The 17,739-nt window shown below is 40.3% G+C and overlaps 1 protein-coding gene and 1 pseudogene across 2 annotated transcripts in view; one reads left to right on the top strand and one right to left on the bottom strand.

Annotated features, from left to right (window-relative positions):
- Window positions 1-17,739, bottom strand: part of AP3S2 (adaptor related protein complex 3 subunit sigma 2) — a 61,943-nt gene that overhangs the window by 22,409 nt on the left and 21,795 nt on the right. For both annotated transcript variants that reach the window (XM_060005436.1, XM_060005438.1), the window contains one exon: window positions 11,273-11,344. In XM_060005436.1, the coding sequence (XP_059861419.1) occupies window positions 11,273-11,344 (72 nt within the window). The remainder of the gene's footprint in view (window positions 1-11,272; window positions 11,345-17,739) is intronic.
- On the top strand, window positions 12,199-16,453 carry LOC132421184 (arginine/serine-rich coiled-coil protein 2-like; annotated as a pseudogene).

The raw sequence follows: 17,739 nt of genomic DNA, 5'->3' as shown, positions 1-17,739 counted from the left end.
CAGGTGGATGGGTCTGGGCATCCCTCTGCCCTAACCTGCTAAAAATGTCTCACGGTACAGACCTGGCTAACTTCAGAAACAGATGGAGCAACTTGTTCTCTACAGAATATGGACCTTAATTCTTGGGGTCATAAGCAGATAAGGCCACAAAGATTCATTAATGACCAAGATGTCAATGTAGCAAATTGTTTTCCCCAATCTAGATGGATGTGCTTTCAGACTCATAAATGTGTCCTGAGGTGTACTCTGGGCCATTACCACTACTGTGCACACACTCCCTTGGCCCTCCCACTTGTACTCCGGAGTTAATCACCGTTCCTAGGCTAAGGTGAAGGGATAATGTGTAGACAATCTACAACTTATCTAGCTTCAAGCTCAGACTTTGCCTCAGAGCAGGAGACAGCAATTTAAACTGTTTACTGTATAAAGCTTACATTAAGAGAGGGCTGTACTCTTTCTTTAGTGCACTGGACCTAGAAGACCCAGGGTGATAAAGAAGCTATATATGTATATGCACATGGTACAACATTTTTGAAAAGTTAGTCCCCACACTTACCTAGCTCCCCTCTCCAGAGGCAGTGATGACTTTTCCGCTCCTCTTTCCCCATCCCTACCTCATCTCCTATTATTCCCCCCGCTTTCTCACTTCCATTCGGCTATACCAGCCCCAAGGCCTTTGGACTTGTTCCATTTACCTGGAATGTTCTTCTCCAGGGAAGAATCTATCTCTCTCTTCTCTTACTTTCTTCTGGTTTTTGCTCAAATGCCATCTTATCAGGGATGCGTTTCCTAAGCACCCTATATAAAATATCAAGCCATACCTACCCACCCCTCAACCTGCTTTATTTTCTCTCCTGCACTTATTACCACCTAACATTTATTTTATTTTGTCTCCCTCTAGTAGATATAAGATTCATGAAGAAAGGAATTTTTGATTAACTATTTCGCTGGTAGTAGATGGACAAATGAATTCAACAATGAATAACCAGTATGTGCCAAGTATTGTGCTAATATCTGGAAATACAGTAGTGAGCGAGACAGTCTGATCCTTACCTTAACAGTATCTGGAGGTGGCGGGGGGGGGGGGGTAAACAAACAAAAGAATGAAATAAATATTTACTATGTCCTAAGCACTTTCCATATATTTAATGCTCAAATCCACCATATAAGCTAGGTGCTATCACGATTTCCTGTCCACACATAAATTCCTAAGGCACAAGCCATATGGTTCTTAAGCGGCAGAGCCGGGAATCAAGCCGAGACATGCAGGCTCTGGAGTGTGTGCTCTTAAACAGGCAAATAAGCAAAAACAACACACTGTGTTAAATGTCACGGCAAAAGTAATTGAAGGTGCTCGGGTGGAAACAAGACAAGTACATCTATTTCAGTCTATGGGCAGTGAGGGGAATGCCAAGAAGTTTTCCTAAAACCTTTCCAGAACTGTCAGTCTGGAAATACAGGGGGATAGAGATTCAGTTTTGGACATAACTGAGTTTGAAGTGAAGTGAGTTCGGATGGTACTTTAGGAATCACTAGCAGAAAGATAACTGAAGTCATGGGATTGTGTGAGATTTCCTAAGAAAAGAGTGTCTAAAAGAAAAGAGAAGAGGGATCATTTAAGAGGTAAGAAGCTCAAAATGCCAGATGAAATGGCCAGAAAGGTAGATAAAACCTAAAACTAGAAACAAAGAATGCTTTAAGAATGAGGAAGTATCAAAACTGCTTGGTGAAAAGGGCACTGGAGAGTGTACATTGGACTTAGAAACAGAGGACAAGGTTCTCCACAGTCTGACCATTATCTACTTCTTCAAACTTCTCTCGGTCTAATCCCATACACACACCCTACTCTAACTCAGTGCTCTTCATCTAGGATAGCACTGCTCCCACCCCAGAGGGCATTTGGAAATGTATCAGGCAGAGGACCTACTAGCATTTAGTAGAGGGGGTCAGGGATATCCACAGTTCAATGAACAACTGCACTGCCCAAAATGCCACTAATGCCTCAGCTGGCAGACCCTTTGTCTAGCGGCAGTTTATGCAAAGTTCCCAATCTCCGGTGGCCTTCACCCCTAATGTTCCCATTCCTCCCTACCCCCTGCCATACCTTTAGCCTTTGTTCCTACTGTGTGGTCTCCTGCAATTCTGGTTTTGGAATCAGAAGTCAACAAATTCTGTAAATTTTTACATATCATATTTATTATAATATTCATGCATTTAAATTCTCAAATTCTGTAGTAGAGTGGAAAGAACATGTTTTGTGTTTTTTTTGGTTTGTTTGTTTGTTTAAGTTTTAGGCACTTTAAGCCTCAGCTTGCTGATCTGTTACACAGGGATGTTACTATCTACTGTATTAAAGATGACTGGGCTTAAAGTACCTAGCACAATGCCCGGCACTTGGCAGCTGCCCAATCAACATTAATTTCCCTTTCTATGATTACCCTCCCCTTGAATGATTACAGTCCACCCATGGTATCTGTTGGGGGCTGATTCCAGGACCCTGCCACCAAATACTGAAACCCGTGAATGCTTAAGCCCCTTATATAAAACGGCACAGTATCTGCATATAACCTACGTACATCTTCCCATATACTTTCAATCATCTCTAGATTACTTATAATACTTAATACAATGTAAATGTTACATAAATAGTTACAAATACAATGTGAACGCTATATAAATAGTTGGCAGCATGGCAAATTCAAGTTTTGCTTTTTAGAACTTTCTGGAATATTTTTATCCCCCAAGTATTTTCAGTCTGAGGTTTGCTGAATCTGCAGATGTGGAACCTTCAGATCCAGAGGGCTAACTGTATTCTACTCAGGAATTCATACAGACCTCACTGCTCTTCTCACTTGGCAGTGATCTTCTACCTCAAGTTGCTAATGGTTTTCTCCAGCTACCTGACTTGGGGCCGTCACACCTGCTGCCCAACATGCTCCATATCTAGGACCTAGGCTCTCAGGCAAAAGCTATAGATGGGCCACCATCTATCCTGCCCCTCCTCCATTTCAGAGACTTGCCCCAGAAACAGCTATTTCTTTAAAGTTCCATTCTTCTTTCTCTACCTCTGATTAAATATCATTAAATAAAAGAGCTCACGATTAGGCACTATGTTATTCTGTATAAATAATGTATATACATTTTAGTTTTATGAAGTACAATATGCAGATATACTATATATATTTGACTAAATGCAGTGCTTGTGATCACTGCTATAAAAAGTAGTACAAAATGAGAGCTCCCTCATATAACAACATGCCTCCTAAAAAATTGCATTCAACTTAAGGCTCCTTCTCCAAAAATGTTGCTTTAGTCCAAGACCCAGGAATGTCTCTATGTGACCCATCTTTATAGTTGCACCATGAACCTCTTGAGGACAGAATATTTGTCTTTTCCATCTTTGTATCTCCATATCTAACACAGTGGCCTCCTCATTAATAAATGTTTGCTATTTGATAATCAGAGAAAAAAAGACAAAAACATTCTCAACAGACATCAGTACTTTACCAAGGTCAGAAAGCCATCAAGGTAAGGATAGGTAACTGGAAGCCTCTGTAAGGAGAGAGGAACCTGCCTCTCAGATATGGAAGCAATTTATTCTATTAGGGAATTTTAATTTTGTAAACCACCTTAAATTCATATGGGAAGCATATAAGACATAAATGCCAAGTATTTCATTAGAGAAACTGAAAAGCTGCTACATGAGATGCCTTTTCCTAAGATTCAATCATGTTTCCTTTTTACAAGTGTTCCTCGATTTTTCTGATACTAAAATTTCTAAGTTTCCACCTATAAATTGATACTGAAGCATACGTCGGATTTGTTTTGCCTCTAAGAAAATAAATGAAAACAAAACAAAACAAAACTGTGGTAGTCATTAGTAATATTCAAAACTATTTCAGGTTCTCCCCCATCTTGGGCACACCGTAGGACTGCACTTTCCTAGGCCTTTAAGTGAGAGCATGTGACTTGCTTTTGGCCAATGAAATGTGAGTGCAATGGATGCGTCACTTTAAGAGCCAACACACTTTAAGCGCCCAGGTGGAAAAGTACACGTTGATGAAGATTTCCATCAGCCTGGACCCCCGAGTGACTATAGTTAGCAGACACACACCACGGCTACACAGCCTGAGTGAGAAATTAACCTTTCTGCTACTGAAAATTTGGAGTTATGTTATTACCTAGTCTACCTAGATTGATACAAACACCAAGTCTGGCAAAGGGTTTTCAATTGGGGATCAAGAAATTCTGTTTTTTATCTCAGAGCAGGCCAATCCTCTTTTGCATCATAAATAATAATAGCAAGAAGTGAATCTCAATTCCAGCCTTTTAGGGCACCTACACATCAGCAATCCAGGTGATACACAATTTGTTTTATCTGCAACACAACCAAGTAACATCATTGGTAATAAGCTTTGCTATCACTACAGTCTTGACAAACACTAGGTTTTATTGAAAAGGCCGGATAACAAACAGCTCTAAAGGTCAAATTTTGCTGTTCTGTGTACAGTATCATCCTAATACCCTAAACCAGTAATAAGGAACGATTAAACAAACCAAAAAGGTTCTCTGTAATTTCAAGTGGCAATCAATGAGACTGTACATTGAAGCAGTGCAAAGTTCAAGCGCAAAGGAAAGTGAGAGTGTATACTGTAGCAGATATTACGTATAGTTTGGAGCAGTCTGAGCTTTTCTTTCCTTTTTTTAAAACAAAGTATAGCAATGTTAGAAATTTAAGAAATCATTATTGCTAATCTCTGAGCTGTCCTGAGGGAATAAGATACTGGCCTCTGAAAAATATTCTGCTACAAAATTCTTCTCAAGTCTCAGCAGAGAAGGGCTTGGAATGCGATGGGACAAAAGGCAGGCCTCGGCTCCCCTCCACTTTCTCGGGAGCATTCAGAGAGAAACACAGGTAGCTAGAGACGGTTAGACATGCCAACTATCACCTTTCACAAGAACTAAAACTCAAACAGAATGTCTTGTTCTTTTAGGCCCAAACAGCTCCTCCCTCCTCACTAAAAACACACAAAACGTGTGTCCTTTACTCTTCCTCCATTCTCTGAAACAGAAATCAGGGTATCTGCTTCAAACATCACTGGGGTGTGGAGGGCATTAATGAGCTTTCTTATCACAACCTCTGTTCCCAGAAGGGACACTTAACAAGCACCATCATTTATTTATGATCCTTTCGTCTTAGGTCTCAACAGTTCATTTCAATTTTGAGCCCTCAGCATTTTCCCATTTCAGCAGCTTATACTTAGCAGAGATTTAAATTCCATACTACAGGGTTTCTTGGGCTCAGACCTGCTCCAAAGCATACGTTCCAAATCTCCTGAGACAGCCCATTGCAGATTGAAATCTATAAAAAGGCTGGATGAATTCCCTTGACACAGGCACTAAACCATGACTCTGATGACCAAATCTTGAAAGCCCAATTGAGTTCCAAATCCAGCTTTGCTGTTGAGGCACTGGTAGAACAGAATGTTAGGCTACTCACGTGACTGTCTTTGAACAAAACTCAATTCACCAAAATCAACACCAATACCCACCTCAGCCATGAAATTGAGCTGTGTTTGGGGGATTTCTGAAAACAGAAGGGAACCAACTGCCCCAGGCAAGATAAGCTCCAAATGGCACAGTCTGGAGAGTTGAGGACTATGCCAGAGCCTATGAAATCAAACTTTATTCCAACCTGCAGCATTTTAAATCATGAAGAAGCTTATGAGGCTAGAGACATGAGAACTCTTTAGTGACACTCACCTGTAGACAGCTCACTCAGTAAAAGGGGCCATGCTACTAGATCCAGGGAGGGAGACAAGGGCAAACACAAAGAAAAGAACAGTCTAGTCAAGTAGGGAAAACATACAAACTCACATAAACTAAGGTACATAAGGTCAGAAATAGCACTACATATTGTCCACAGAGATGATGACAGGCCAGGGTAACCAGGACAAGCTTTAGGGTGGTAGGATTTGAGCTGAGCTTGAATGACAGACTGGATTACAAAGAGATGTTGAAAGGCAATTCAGGCAGAGGCTCTGAAGCACGAATTACAAAGAGATGAAGACTGGTCCACTCTGGCTAGAGCAGAAGGTATCTGGCTAGAAATAATGGTAAGTGAGGACAAGACAGAATAGGGACAAACTGTGAACAGCCTTGAATGCCTGGCCAGGGGGTCAAAGCTTGATAATGGGGGACCAAAACAGGTCTGTGATCAAGGGACCTAGTCTAAAGGGTGCTTTGGAAAATGAATCTAATTCCAGTGTGCAGGATCAACAAGAATGAAGAGAAAACAAGGTTAGAAAACCCAACAGACACAACTGAAATCAAGAGACACCATAAATGAAGACAGTGGCTCTCCTTGACTCATAATTGAAACTAGGATTATAAAATTTATATATATATAAAGGACATTACTGGGTCAATTAAATATGAACTATATATTGGATAACAGTATATATTAATGTTAAATTTCCTGAATGTTATGTTGTGGTTAATAATTAATTATGCTGTAATTAAGTATATTAGAGAATTATGCACAACATATTATATAAGACAATGTCTTTGTTCTTAGGAGAGGTCTGCTGAAGTATTTAGGGTTGAAAAGTTATGATGTCTGCAACTAACTCTCAAATGGTTCAGGAAAAAAGTATGTATCTAGAGAGATATAAAAGCAAGTGTGACCAATGTCAATAACTAGTGAATCTAAACACAAGATATAAGAAGGACTCTATGGAAAGAAGCACAGGTTTTAGTGACTGACTGGCTGTTGGGGGCAAGGAAGAAGGAGGAAAGGTTTTGCGTGTACATGACACAGAATACTGGTAGCACCACCGGAAAAGGGAAGCTAAGGGAAGAAACAGTTTTCAGGAGACATGTGCTGAATCTGGCTACGGATAAGAAGTGGCAAGAAGAAACAAGATACTAGAATGAAATGAGAAAGAAATGTCTTCGAGCAGTTGGGAAAAATAAGACTCAGGCCACACATCAGGACTAGAAATACCAATTCACGAACTACCTAAGTGGATAATAGTTTAAGTATGAGAAACAGATGAGATCTAAGATAGAAGCAGGACAGGGAAAAGAGTGAAGTGAGAGATGACTGACATCATAATTTACTGGTAGAAGGTGGGAAGAGAATAAGAGAACCAGGAGGGTTCTATGTGACAGAAACAAAGGTAGGAAAAGGATTAAGGCAGTGCTTCATGGAATGATCAACGGCATCAAATACTGCAGAAACACTAAAGAAGGTGAAGATTGGCAAATAGAATTAGGAAATAATCAGTGAATTTGGGGTAGAAGTGAAAACCAGGCTATAGGCTCCAGAAAAGGAACAGACGAAGTAGAAATGCAAGACTGGGTATAAATCACTCACACATGAGGAGGTTTACCTTAAATGAAATGGAAATGAAACGACAGTTAAAAGGAGCACTAGAAGCATGGGGAGAGCTGTATTCTGTAAGAGATTGGGACAATCTGGCGAAATTTGTAGTTATAGGAGAAGGAGCAAATAAAGACACCTCGGAGACGAGTTGAAGAACCGAGATTATGCTGCATATTAGGGAGAGATAGGAAGAGGACTTAGTTCTAGAAATGGAATGGAATAAACCTTCCTTTAAGACAGGAAGAAAGGGTGAGTGAAGAGGTGAAGAGAGTAGCGGTAATAAAAAGAGGACATTGACAAAAATAATTTAGAAGCTGAGAAAGAAATCTCAAGATTAGAAAAAAATTGCCAGGGCAGCAGGAATTGAGTCATTTCTGGACCTTACACAGGCCTGCTACTCCAGCCACAACTGCTTAGGGGAATGGGGCAGCTATCCATGACAACCCAACGCAGAGTGTAACCGCCTGATGGGAATTCCTGACTTAAGGTGGAGACTAATTAAGAAGGACTGCGTTCAAGGTGACATTCCTCCTGTATTATGACTGGTCCTTTGCCTATATGAGTAAAAGACCATTTTCTACTATCAATAGAAGATATGCCTGAATTAGCAACTGCTCTACATGAGGGCAAAGGTAAGCTTGAAATCCCACTGAAAGAAAGTCCGCTGTTGGAAGACACCTTTAGACATTCTACAGGCGAGTACAGTGAGATTTGGTCCTTGCATCATCACTTTTCAAAAACCTTAGGAGATATGGACAGCAATTTCCTGACGTCATAGAGCAACTAAAAATAAACAGTTCTATAAACTGTAAAAGAAATGTGCAGCAGCAGCAAAACACTTCATAGAACTCATCTGAAGATAAGACATATGAGAAAGAACAATATTTTTATGGCCTTTTATTTCCTTTAAAAGACACGTGCAATAAAATAGTTGGGACTGGAATTACTTTACTGCTTTAGCAGGTATCCTCACAAATATTTAAAGAACAATATTAGAATGATAAGGCAAAAAATCATGATTACCCCAGGAGATGGAGAAAAAGCTTTTGATACATTTTAACACCCTTTCATGACTAAAAACTCTTCGCAACTAGAAAAAGAAGAAACTTCCTTTAACTTGATAAAGAATATTTACCCAAAAACTTGCTATACTTCAAATACTATATATACAGCAAATACTGACAAGATGCAGACTTCGCTTTGAAATTATGAACAAAATGAGATGCCCACTATCACCACTTCTATTCAGCATTACACTGGAGTTCCTAGTCAGTAAAGCAAGAAACAGAAAGAAAGCTACAGGATTGAAAAGAAATGGGCAAAATGTTTACAGATAAAATATCAGAATTAGTAAGTGTTTAACACAATCTCTGAATTCAACATCAACTTGCAGAAATAAAGTGATGGATATATTATATAGCAACAATAAACAAAAAATGAATATTTAAAACATCATTACATAAAAAAACAGGTATCTAGGAATAAATTTAATAAAAGATATGTAAAACCTCTATGGGAAAAATTGTAAAAGTTCACTGAGAAACCTCAAAGAAGACCTGAAGAAATGGCTATACCATAACATGGATAAAACTTGATATTGTAAAAGTGTAAATTCTCCTGAAATGTTTTATAGATTCAATGCAATTCCAATCAAAATCCCAACAGGTGTGCGTGTGTGTGCATGTGCGCATGTGTAACTTACAAATTGACCCTAAATTGCACAGGACCAAGCTCAACTTCCCATAGGACCCGCAACTGCCTCCTCCAGGTGTATCATCCTATAGGCCCCCCAAGTTTTCAGGTGTTAGGCATCTGGCATCCTGAGACAACTTCTAGAGACAGCTGGCACCCAAATAACAGACTACCTGGTATCCAGGCAGTTTGTCTATCTCCTCACTGGTAAGTCTGCTCCTGCAGTTGTCTGATAAATACAGAGGGCAGGGCTTCCCTGGTGGTGCAGTGGTTGGGAGTCTGCCTGCCAATGCAGGGGACACGGGTTCGAGCCCTGGTCTGGGAGGATCCCACGTGCCACAGAGCAACTAAGCCCATGCGCCACAACTACTGAAGCCCGCGTGCCTGGAGCCCGTGCTCCTCAACGGGAGAGGCCACCGTGATGAGAGGCCCGCACACTGTAACGAAGAGTAGCCCCTGCTCACCTCAACTGGAGAAAGACCACGTGCAGCAATGAACACCCGATGCAGCCAAAAATAAAAAAAAATTTAAATAAAAAAGAATATAGAGTTTCTTTTAAAAAAAAAAAAAGAAAGGGCATTGGGAGAAGGGGGCGGGAAGCCACTCTACCAGAGACAGGCCCTGACACACCTTGCCATGGTGACAATGGGAGGATGGGAAACCTGTGCCTCCTCTTCTCTTGCTTGGGAATTCCCAAGCAAAGCCTATCCCTTAATCCATGAGCTGAGAATGGCTTGGTAAGCAACAGGTGGCATCCCCAAAGGAATCCACTTTGAAACCAGGTGTTAACCCCAAGGTTAACACCTTGTATTTCACAATTTTAAAAAAATTGTTTTAAAATAATAATAGGGCCTATAGAAAGCATTCCTCTGTTCCCTCCATATTCTCAAGTCTCTTTAAGTCTTAACTTTTTTTCCCCACTAGTACAGAAGGAAACTAGAGCTATGGCTCTCCTTGACAGAAATTACCAGATAGCAGCACCTTTAACAACTGACAAGCCTAAAACCACTCTAATTGCCTGCAAAGAGGAGGTTGAGAGGTCTCTGAAGTTTCTAAAGTCCTTTCATATGAAAAGGGAGAGTAACCACCTCAAAAGTATCAGTCAGTCCCGGAAGTCTTGTGAGGCTATCAGGGAGCCCCAAGTCAAGTATCTATAAAAGGAATGGGGTTCTGTGATTCTCTTGCACCAAGCTGCTCAGGGAGCCACACAGCCAAGCCACATGTTGAGAGAGAAAACTGTACTCCATTCCAACACCCATTGCATTAGCCCAGAAAATGCTATCTGAGAACCCTGGGAGAGTTAACTGAGACTGAAGATCCTACTGGAAAATGAAAGTGCTCTAGATGGCAATGATGGATCTAAAAATAACCTATCTCGTCATGATGAAAACAGATTAATAAAGGATCACGGCATAGCAATGGGTAGTAGTCTCCTAAACATCATTATCTCCCTCTAAGGGCCATGGATCATTGTGACAATAATCAGTGGAAGAAAAACCAGGACCAAGCAAACCTAAGATGCACCAACCTCCACCAATGAACAGCACTGGGTAGAGCATGTGCCCAGCTGGATAAAATAAATGTGGCAGCTCCTATCCCCTTGCTGGCTATCTCCCATATTTAATTTGGCACATGAGGACATAAGCCATGTCACAGTTATGGTAGCAACACAAAACTGAAAACGTGTACTTCGGACCACTTCAGTTCTGCCTGGCAGGCTTCCCTACAGAGTATCACCTGACCTCAAACTATGTTACTGATGTCTTAGTCACTATATTACTCTTTAGAAAAAGGGTACATTTTACTAGCTAAGTTCAAAACCATGATGTGTTTATTTCAAAGCTTCACTGTCACTGGACTATGCCTGAGAAACTCATTTCAAAATCAATACAAAACTATTTGTCTCACCATTGGCCTGGTAGCCATCATTGCCCTAAACCAAGAAGTCCGTCTGTGAAAACATGAACCATAATATAGGCCCAGTAATTATCCTGTGTGTGTTAAAACTGGTAACAAATCTCAGCAAAATACTCCCAAAACTATTAAACTTATGTTATTAAGTTTAATAACTTAGGTTCTAGGACTATCCCTAGAGTAAAAAAACCAAAAGAAAGAACATGAAGGTGTACAGATGGCTAGAGATGTCCAAAGTTCTTAGTTTCCTAGTAACCCTGGTTTGGGAGAGAAGGTTACCTTATCCATATGGAAGATCAAATCCAATTCACAAACATTTTCAAAACACTTATCCAGAGTCTCCACAAAAACCTAGGAAACAAGGAGAAATAGATACACAAGTCACATCTTCATAAATGTCACATCTGAAAGTAAAGGGGGCAGTCAAGATACTATTTACCTTATGATAAATCTCAAACCCCCGCCCCCCCCCCAAAAAAAAACCCACCGCAAACCTCCCAGCACTAGCTGATCACCCTACTTATCCCAATTTGAAGGGGACAATTGAGGACAGGACAATCTTGTTTTCAGTATAGCAATACAACCAGCAGACACATGAGGCTTTCTTTCCCCCTTTATAAGATGCCAGCTGATATAAAAGAATAACGATCAATAAGAATCTGTTCCCCTTGTAACAGGACACAATTGGAAACATTGGTGGTTATATTATCAAGGCTTTGACTGGAATGTCATATTTGAGAATGATGTGCATGGAATCAGATATGACCTGAGAGCTTTAAGGAACTAAAGTTGACTTTATGAAGCCAATGTTAATAAAAATGTTTTGGAAAAAAAAAAAAAAAAAGAATAACGAAGTAACAGCTACTTATAATACTATGTCCTTTCCCCAAGCCTCCACATATACATGTAAAAACATTTTTCATTATCATGGTGCTAATATAGCTCTGTCCTGCTAATTTCAATGAACATTAACTTCAAAACACTTTTCCATGAATCAACTTAATTAACATGCTTACGATTTTAATTTACTTTAAATATAACATTTAAACAGAAAATTTATATACAAATTTATAATTTGTATATTATAAATACTTTATAATTAAGCTATAAGGGTATAGCTTAATGAATTTTCAGAATGAGCATATCATGTAACCACCATCCAAATATTGAAATGGAGCACTACCAGTTCCCTAGAAGCCCCCTTCATGCCCCCTCAGACCGTATCCTCTCCAAAGGTAACCACCATCCTGACTCCTACCATCACAGTTTAGTTTTGCCTGTCCTTGAATTTACATAGAAGGCGTCATACATCATGTACTCTTTTCGTTTGGCTTCCTTCACTCAACAATGTTTGTGAATTCTTCCATGTTGTTGCATGTCATAAAATCTTGTACATATTCACTGCTGTATAGTATTTCATTCTTGAATTTATTTATCCATTCTCCTATAGACATTTGAGTTTTTTGTTTTTGACTGGGTAAAAATTGATATAAATGGAAACTATACTTCCAACCACTCTGGAAAACTATTTGACATTATTTACTAATACTCCGTGATCCAGCAATTCTACTCCTAGGTACATACTCAAAAGAAATGCATACAAATGTATGCCAAAAAACACATATAATAATTTCATAATAGCATTATTTATAACCCTATACATTTTTAACAATGACTGAAAATCCACTGTAAGGATAACATACATAAATATGGGTTTTCAGTCACTGTACTGGGCAGTGAGCCCTTAGAATCCGGCAACTCAAGTCCTTCAGTTTGAGGAAATTTCATCAAATAATTTTGTTAAGAATTTCCTCCCTTCCATATTCCTCATCTTTCTTTTTTTGGAGCTGTTTATACTGGGGTATTCGACCTCCCATTTTCTTATCTTTTCTGTCTCATTTTCCTCTCATGTTTTTAATTTTTAAGAGATCATTCTGCTCTGTGTTTCCTGTTTATGAGCCCATTTTTGTTTGTCTTCCTTTATATTTCTCTGTGGCTTAGAGATAGGGAGCTGTTTGCTTTATTGTTAAAATGAGTTGAATTTTACTGTTGGTTTTAGTCTCCATTTTCCATGTCAGAGCCTTTCCTCAGATGTCTGATTATCCTTGTTTTTTATTCATAAGAATTAAAGGCTGATTGGAAGCTCTGTAATAATGGCTATTTGCTGGGAATCCTACCCTCCACCACGGCCCTGGGCTTTTAAATTTCATTTTCCTTAGATTGGTCAGATTTCCCAGAGGAATTTTACAATCTCTTGCCTAAAGAGTAAAAGACTAGCTGTCAGAAATTTGGGAGCTGAGTGGCAGGAAAAGGGTTGGAAAGTTAGTATACAACATTCACAAGGCATATGTTCACTTAATCCCCCCGACTTGTACCATCGACTATGTCTAGAATTGGAGAAAGGACTCAGGGATCTAACTGGTTCTCAGCTTTCCTTGACCACTCCACACCCACACCACAGTGAGACTCTGTACAGCTAGCTTTGTGCCTTTTGAGGGTTCCACAGTGTGTAGCAGGTTGGCTGTCAGCTTTCTCTACTGCTGGCCTGGGGTGTGACCTCCTTGGACCAGCCAAGTGAATACCAGGCATTCATACTCTTCCCTTCTTTCAAACAATTCCTTGCTACTGTCTTCTCTCCTGTTCTCTCTGTCCTTGTGGGTATGTATGTTCTTTTAAAATTCATGTTCTATAGTTTTAAAGGAAGAAAATGAACTTAGAAGTGTGGGAGCTCCCAAGAGGACTTTTTAAAACATGAAACTGACAAAATCTAAAATTCTTAAGAAAATAAAATGTGAAAGAATACCAAGAACACTTGGACAAACAATGATAATAAGAAATGACTTGTCTTACTAGGTATCAAAATTCATTGTAAAGCTTTGGTAATTAAAGGAGTGTAATACTAAGATAGAAATGAAAGTATGGATCAGTGGGACAGAATATAAAATACTGAAACATACATGTTTATAAGAAAACAATTTTTTTTTCTGGATGGGATAAATCATTTTCATTACTATCAAAGGCATAAACACGAGTTGGAAATTTGTTAAAAGGTCAAAGTTCATTAAAAAAAACCTACTGTAAATTAAGGTAATGTAGATTAAAATGATGTAGATTAAAATGCATCATCTGTCTCTTAAATAAAGTAATACTTCCCATAAAAAGCAAAGGTGGGCTTTTGCCTTAATGCTGAATAACGCTGGTTCTAGAATCCTGTGCAAGTCTGAGCAAAAATGCATTCTCTGAAAATTGTTTTCCACTTATTGTGAATGTCAATAGATCAAGTTCAAAGACAAGGCATGATTAAAAACTGCCATTGTCTTAAATTCTACAGGCTATGAATTTCAGATAAGTTTCACCAAAAAGTCACAGTTGACAAAACCAGTGAAGCACAGGGACACAGCACAGACACTTTGGGTTTTGAAGTTTGAGAAAATTGAAGTAGAAAGTTGATTTTGTGCGGAATACTTTTACATGCTCTAGGAAGACCCAGAATCACGACAGCTGTAGCAGTCTGTGAAAAAGTCACTATAGCCTGCTGTCACCAAGTTGCCTCCATATCTGTAGCTCCCATACCGGGTGCCAGCATTCATGTAGCCTCCAATGGTTGGCACCACCAAATCCTCTTCCTCTCCCTCTATTGCAGATGTCCCCTCCTCTGCCCTGCCCTGGTAGGTCTGGGAGTAGAGGCACTTCATTTTGCATGGAGCCTCCCATGCCAAGAAAATACAATTTTTGATAAAGATGGGAAAATTGATGGGAAAAAGATGATCTAGACAATAAATAGTGTCAGGACAAATGGCTATCCTTTGGGGTAAAAAATATTGTACCTGGGCTTCCCTGGTAGTGCAGTGGTTGAAAGCCGACCTGACGATTCAGGGGACACAGGTTCGTGTCCCGGTCCGGGAAGGTCCCACATGCCGCGGAGCAGCTGGGCCCATGAGCCATGGCCGCTGAGCCTGCGCATCCGGAGCCTGTGCTCCACAACGGGAGAGGCCACAACAGTGAGAGGCCCGCGTACCGCAAAAAAAATATATATATATAGTACCTATCTCAATACAGATATATAAATACCTTAAAGATATTGAGCTAAATGTAAAAAAAACAAAAAAAACTAACAAAGCAATGGCAGATCCATTTTATGCCATCTGGGTCTCTCTTGGAAATGATTTAGTCATTCTGTGGGATGCTTCTGGTTAGCTGACACTGTTCAAAGCAGCAAGTGGAGATGCTGCCTAGCACCAGGACACGTGAGGAGAAGCAGCCCATATTTCTCAGCAGCACTGTGCCAAGGGGCTGTTTTCATTAAAGAGGGTTAATGAAATTAAGATTGGTGTATTAGGGGCTTCCCTGGTGGCGCAGTGGTTGAGAGTCCGCCTGCCGATGCAGGGGACACGGGTTCGTGTCCTGGTCCGGGAAGATCCCACATGCCGCAGAGCGGCTGGGCCCATGAGCCATGGCCGCTGAGCCTGTGCGTCCAGAGCCTGTGCTCCGCAACAGGAGAGGCCACAGCAGTGAGAGGCCCACGTACCGCAAAAAAAAAAAAAAAAAAAAAAAAAAAAAAGATTGGTGTATTAGTCTGCTTGGGCTGCCACAACAAAATACCACATGGTAGTAACTAAGTCTGTGTGGCTTAAACAACAGACATTTTCTCACAGTGTTGGAGGTTAGAAGTCCTAGATCAAGGTTTGGCAAGAGCAGTTTCTCCTCCTGGCTTGCAGACAGCTGCCTTCTCCCTGTGTCCTTGAATGGCCTCTCCTTGGTTTGTGCATGTGGAAAGAAAGAGATCTCTGGTGTCTCTTCCTCTTCATAATTATAAGAACACCAGCTGCATGAGACCAGAATCCCACCCTTAGGCCTAGTTTAACTTACTTCCTTAAAGGCCCCGTCTCCAAATACAGTCACATCGGGGGTTAAAGGCTTCAACATACAAATTTTGGGGGGACACAATTTAGTCCATAACAATTGGGTTCTCAGTAGGCTAGTGATCCAGAATAAGATGGAATAGCTCCAGAAAAGACATCCCCAGATAGAGATCAAAATGAACAGTCAGATGTATCTGTTTGTCCTAAAGCTTTCTCAAAACATCATTATTCAAGATCATAATCAAGGTCAAGAGAAAGGAAACAAAAGTCACATAATGTAGGAAGAAACCGCAGGAGCCAGAACATAATAAGCAAACAGCATGCTAATGCATGAAGGGACTGAAACGAAGGTGCTACAGACTCAGATGGCAAAATAACATGACATGAATCTAAAACTAAATTAAGAAACAAATCTGGGGAATAAAATGACAAGGAACATTCTTCTCACAAAGGAAAAGAGCAACTAAATTCATCTGCAAATGGTGAGAACAGACACAAATACAAAGAATGAAAGTCACCAAGAGGCAAAAGTCATTCAACATCTAAGTCTCATAAAAGGCATCACCTTAGTAGAAGCAAGGAATGGAAAAGGTCTTGATCCTACAAGGTTGGAAAGGGCAGACAAATTACAAGAAAAGGAAATGGTGTAAAAACAAAAACAAGAAGAAACAGCTGCAGCTACTGGAGATTCTGTTCTCAATGTTGCTGCCCTGTTGCCATCAAGAACACAAGTAACTCCTCAGGTAGCTACAGAGGCTCAAAGGGCAGCCCCACAAGCTAAACCTTTGGCAGAGATCAGAATAGCCACATTTAGCTATTATAACACAGCAGCTGTGACTCCAATGAAATTCGCTGAACAGAAATAAAAAGGAAAACACTGGATATAGTTCAGCTGATGAAGAAAGTTACAAGACTCTGAAGCAACAGGAAGTACTATGTGGAAATCTAGATGCTCAGTATGAAAAGATCATAAACTCATACACAAAGAGGAGTAGGATTGGGTCTCACTCTTCAACGCGAGGAATGGATACAGGTTGAAAAAGATCACACATTTAAAGTATGGGAGGGACTTCCCTGGTGGTCCAGTGGTTAAGACTCCATGCTTCCACTGTAGTGGGCATGGGTTTGATCCCTGGTTGGGGAACTAAGATCCCGCATGCTACAAGGCGCGGCCAAAAAAAAAAAAAGTATGGGACTTACAGAGTTCTTGTTCTGAAGTCAGGTCCTTGTGCACCAAACAGCTAGCATTCTAATTTGCATGGATGTCATGCTGACTTTAGTATATTGAAAAATGATTTTTACCACAAAAAAGAAATGATAATTTTGTGACATGATAAAAGATGTTAGTTTGATATGGTGGTAATCATTTTGCAATATATAAGTATATCAAGTCAATACACTATACATCTTAACTTTACACAATGTTATGTGTTATACATCAATTATACCTTGATAAAGCTGGGGGAAAAAAGAAAAACATCATTTTTTGTAACTATTAAATCAATGATACTGGTGTTAGTGTTGTAATCAGGTTAAATCTACTTCTATCAAACTTGATAGGTGGGGACTTCCCTGGTGGTGCAGTGGTTAAGAATCCAACTGCCAATGCCGGGGACATGGGTTTGATCCCTGGTCCGGGAAGATCCCACATGCCATGGAGCAACTAAGCCCTTGCACCACAGCTACTGAGCCTGCGCTCTAGCATCTGCAAGCCACAACTACTGAGCCTGCGCACCACAACTACTGAAGCCCGCGTGCCCTAGAGCCCACATGTCACAACTACTGAGCCCACATGCCACAACTACCAAGCCTGCGTGCTTCAACTACTGAATCCTGCACACCTAGAGCCCGTGCTCCGCAACGAGAAGCACGCGCACAGCAACA

Source organism: Delphinus delphis, chromosome 2, assembly GCF_949987515.2.
Source record: "Delphinus delphis chromosome 2, mDelDel1.2, whole genome shotgun sequence".
Lineage (NCBI taxonomy): Eukaryota > Metazoa > Chordata > Mammalia > Artiodactyla > Delphinidae > Delphinus > Delphinus delphis.
This window is presented reverse-complemented; position numbering and strand designations above follow the sequence as displayed.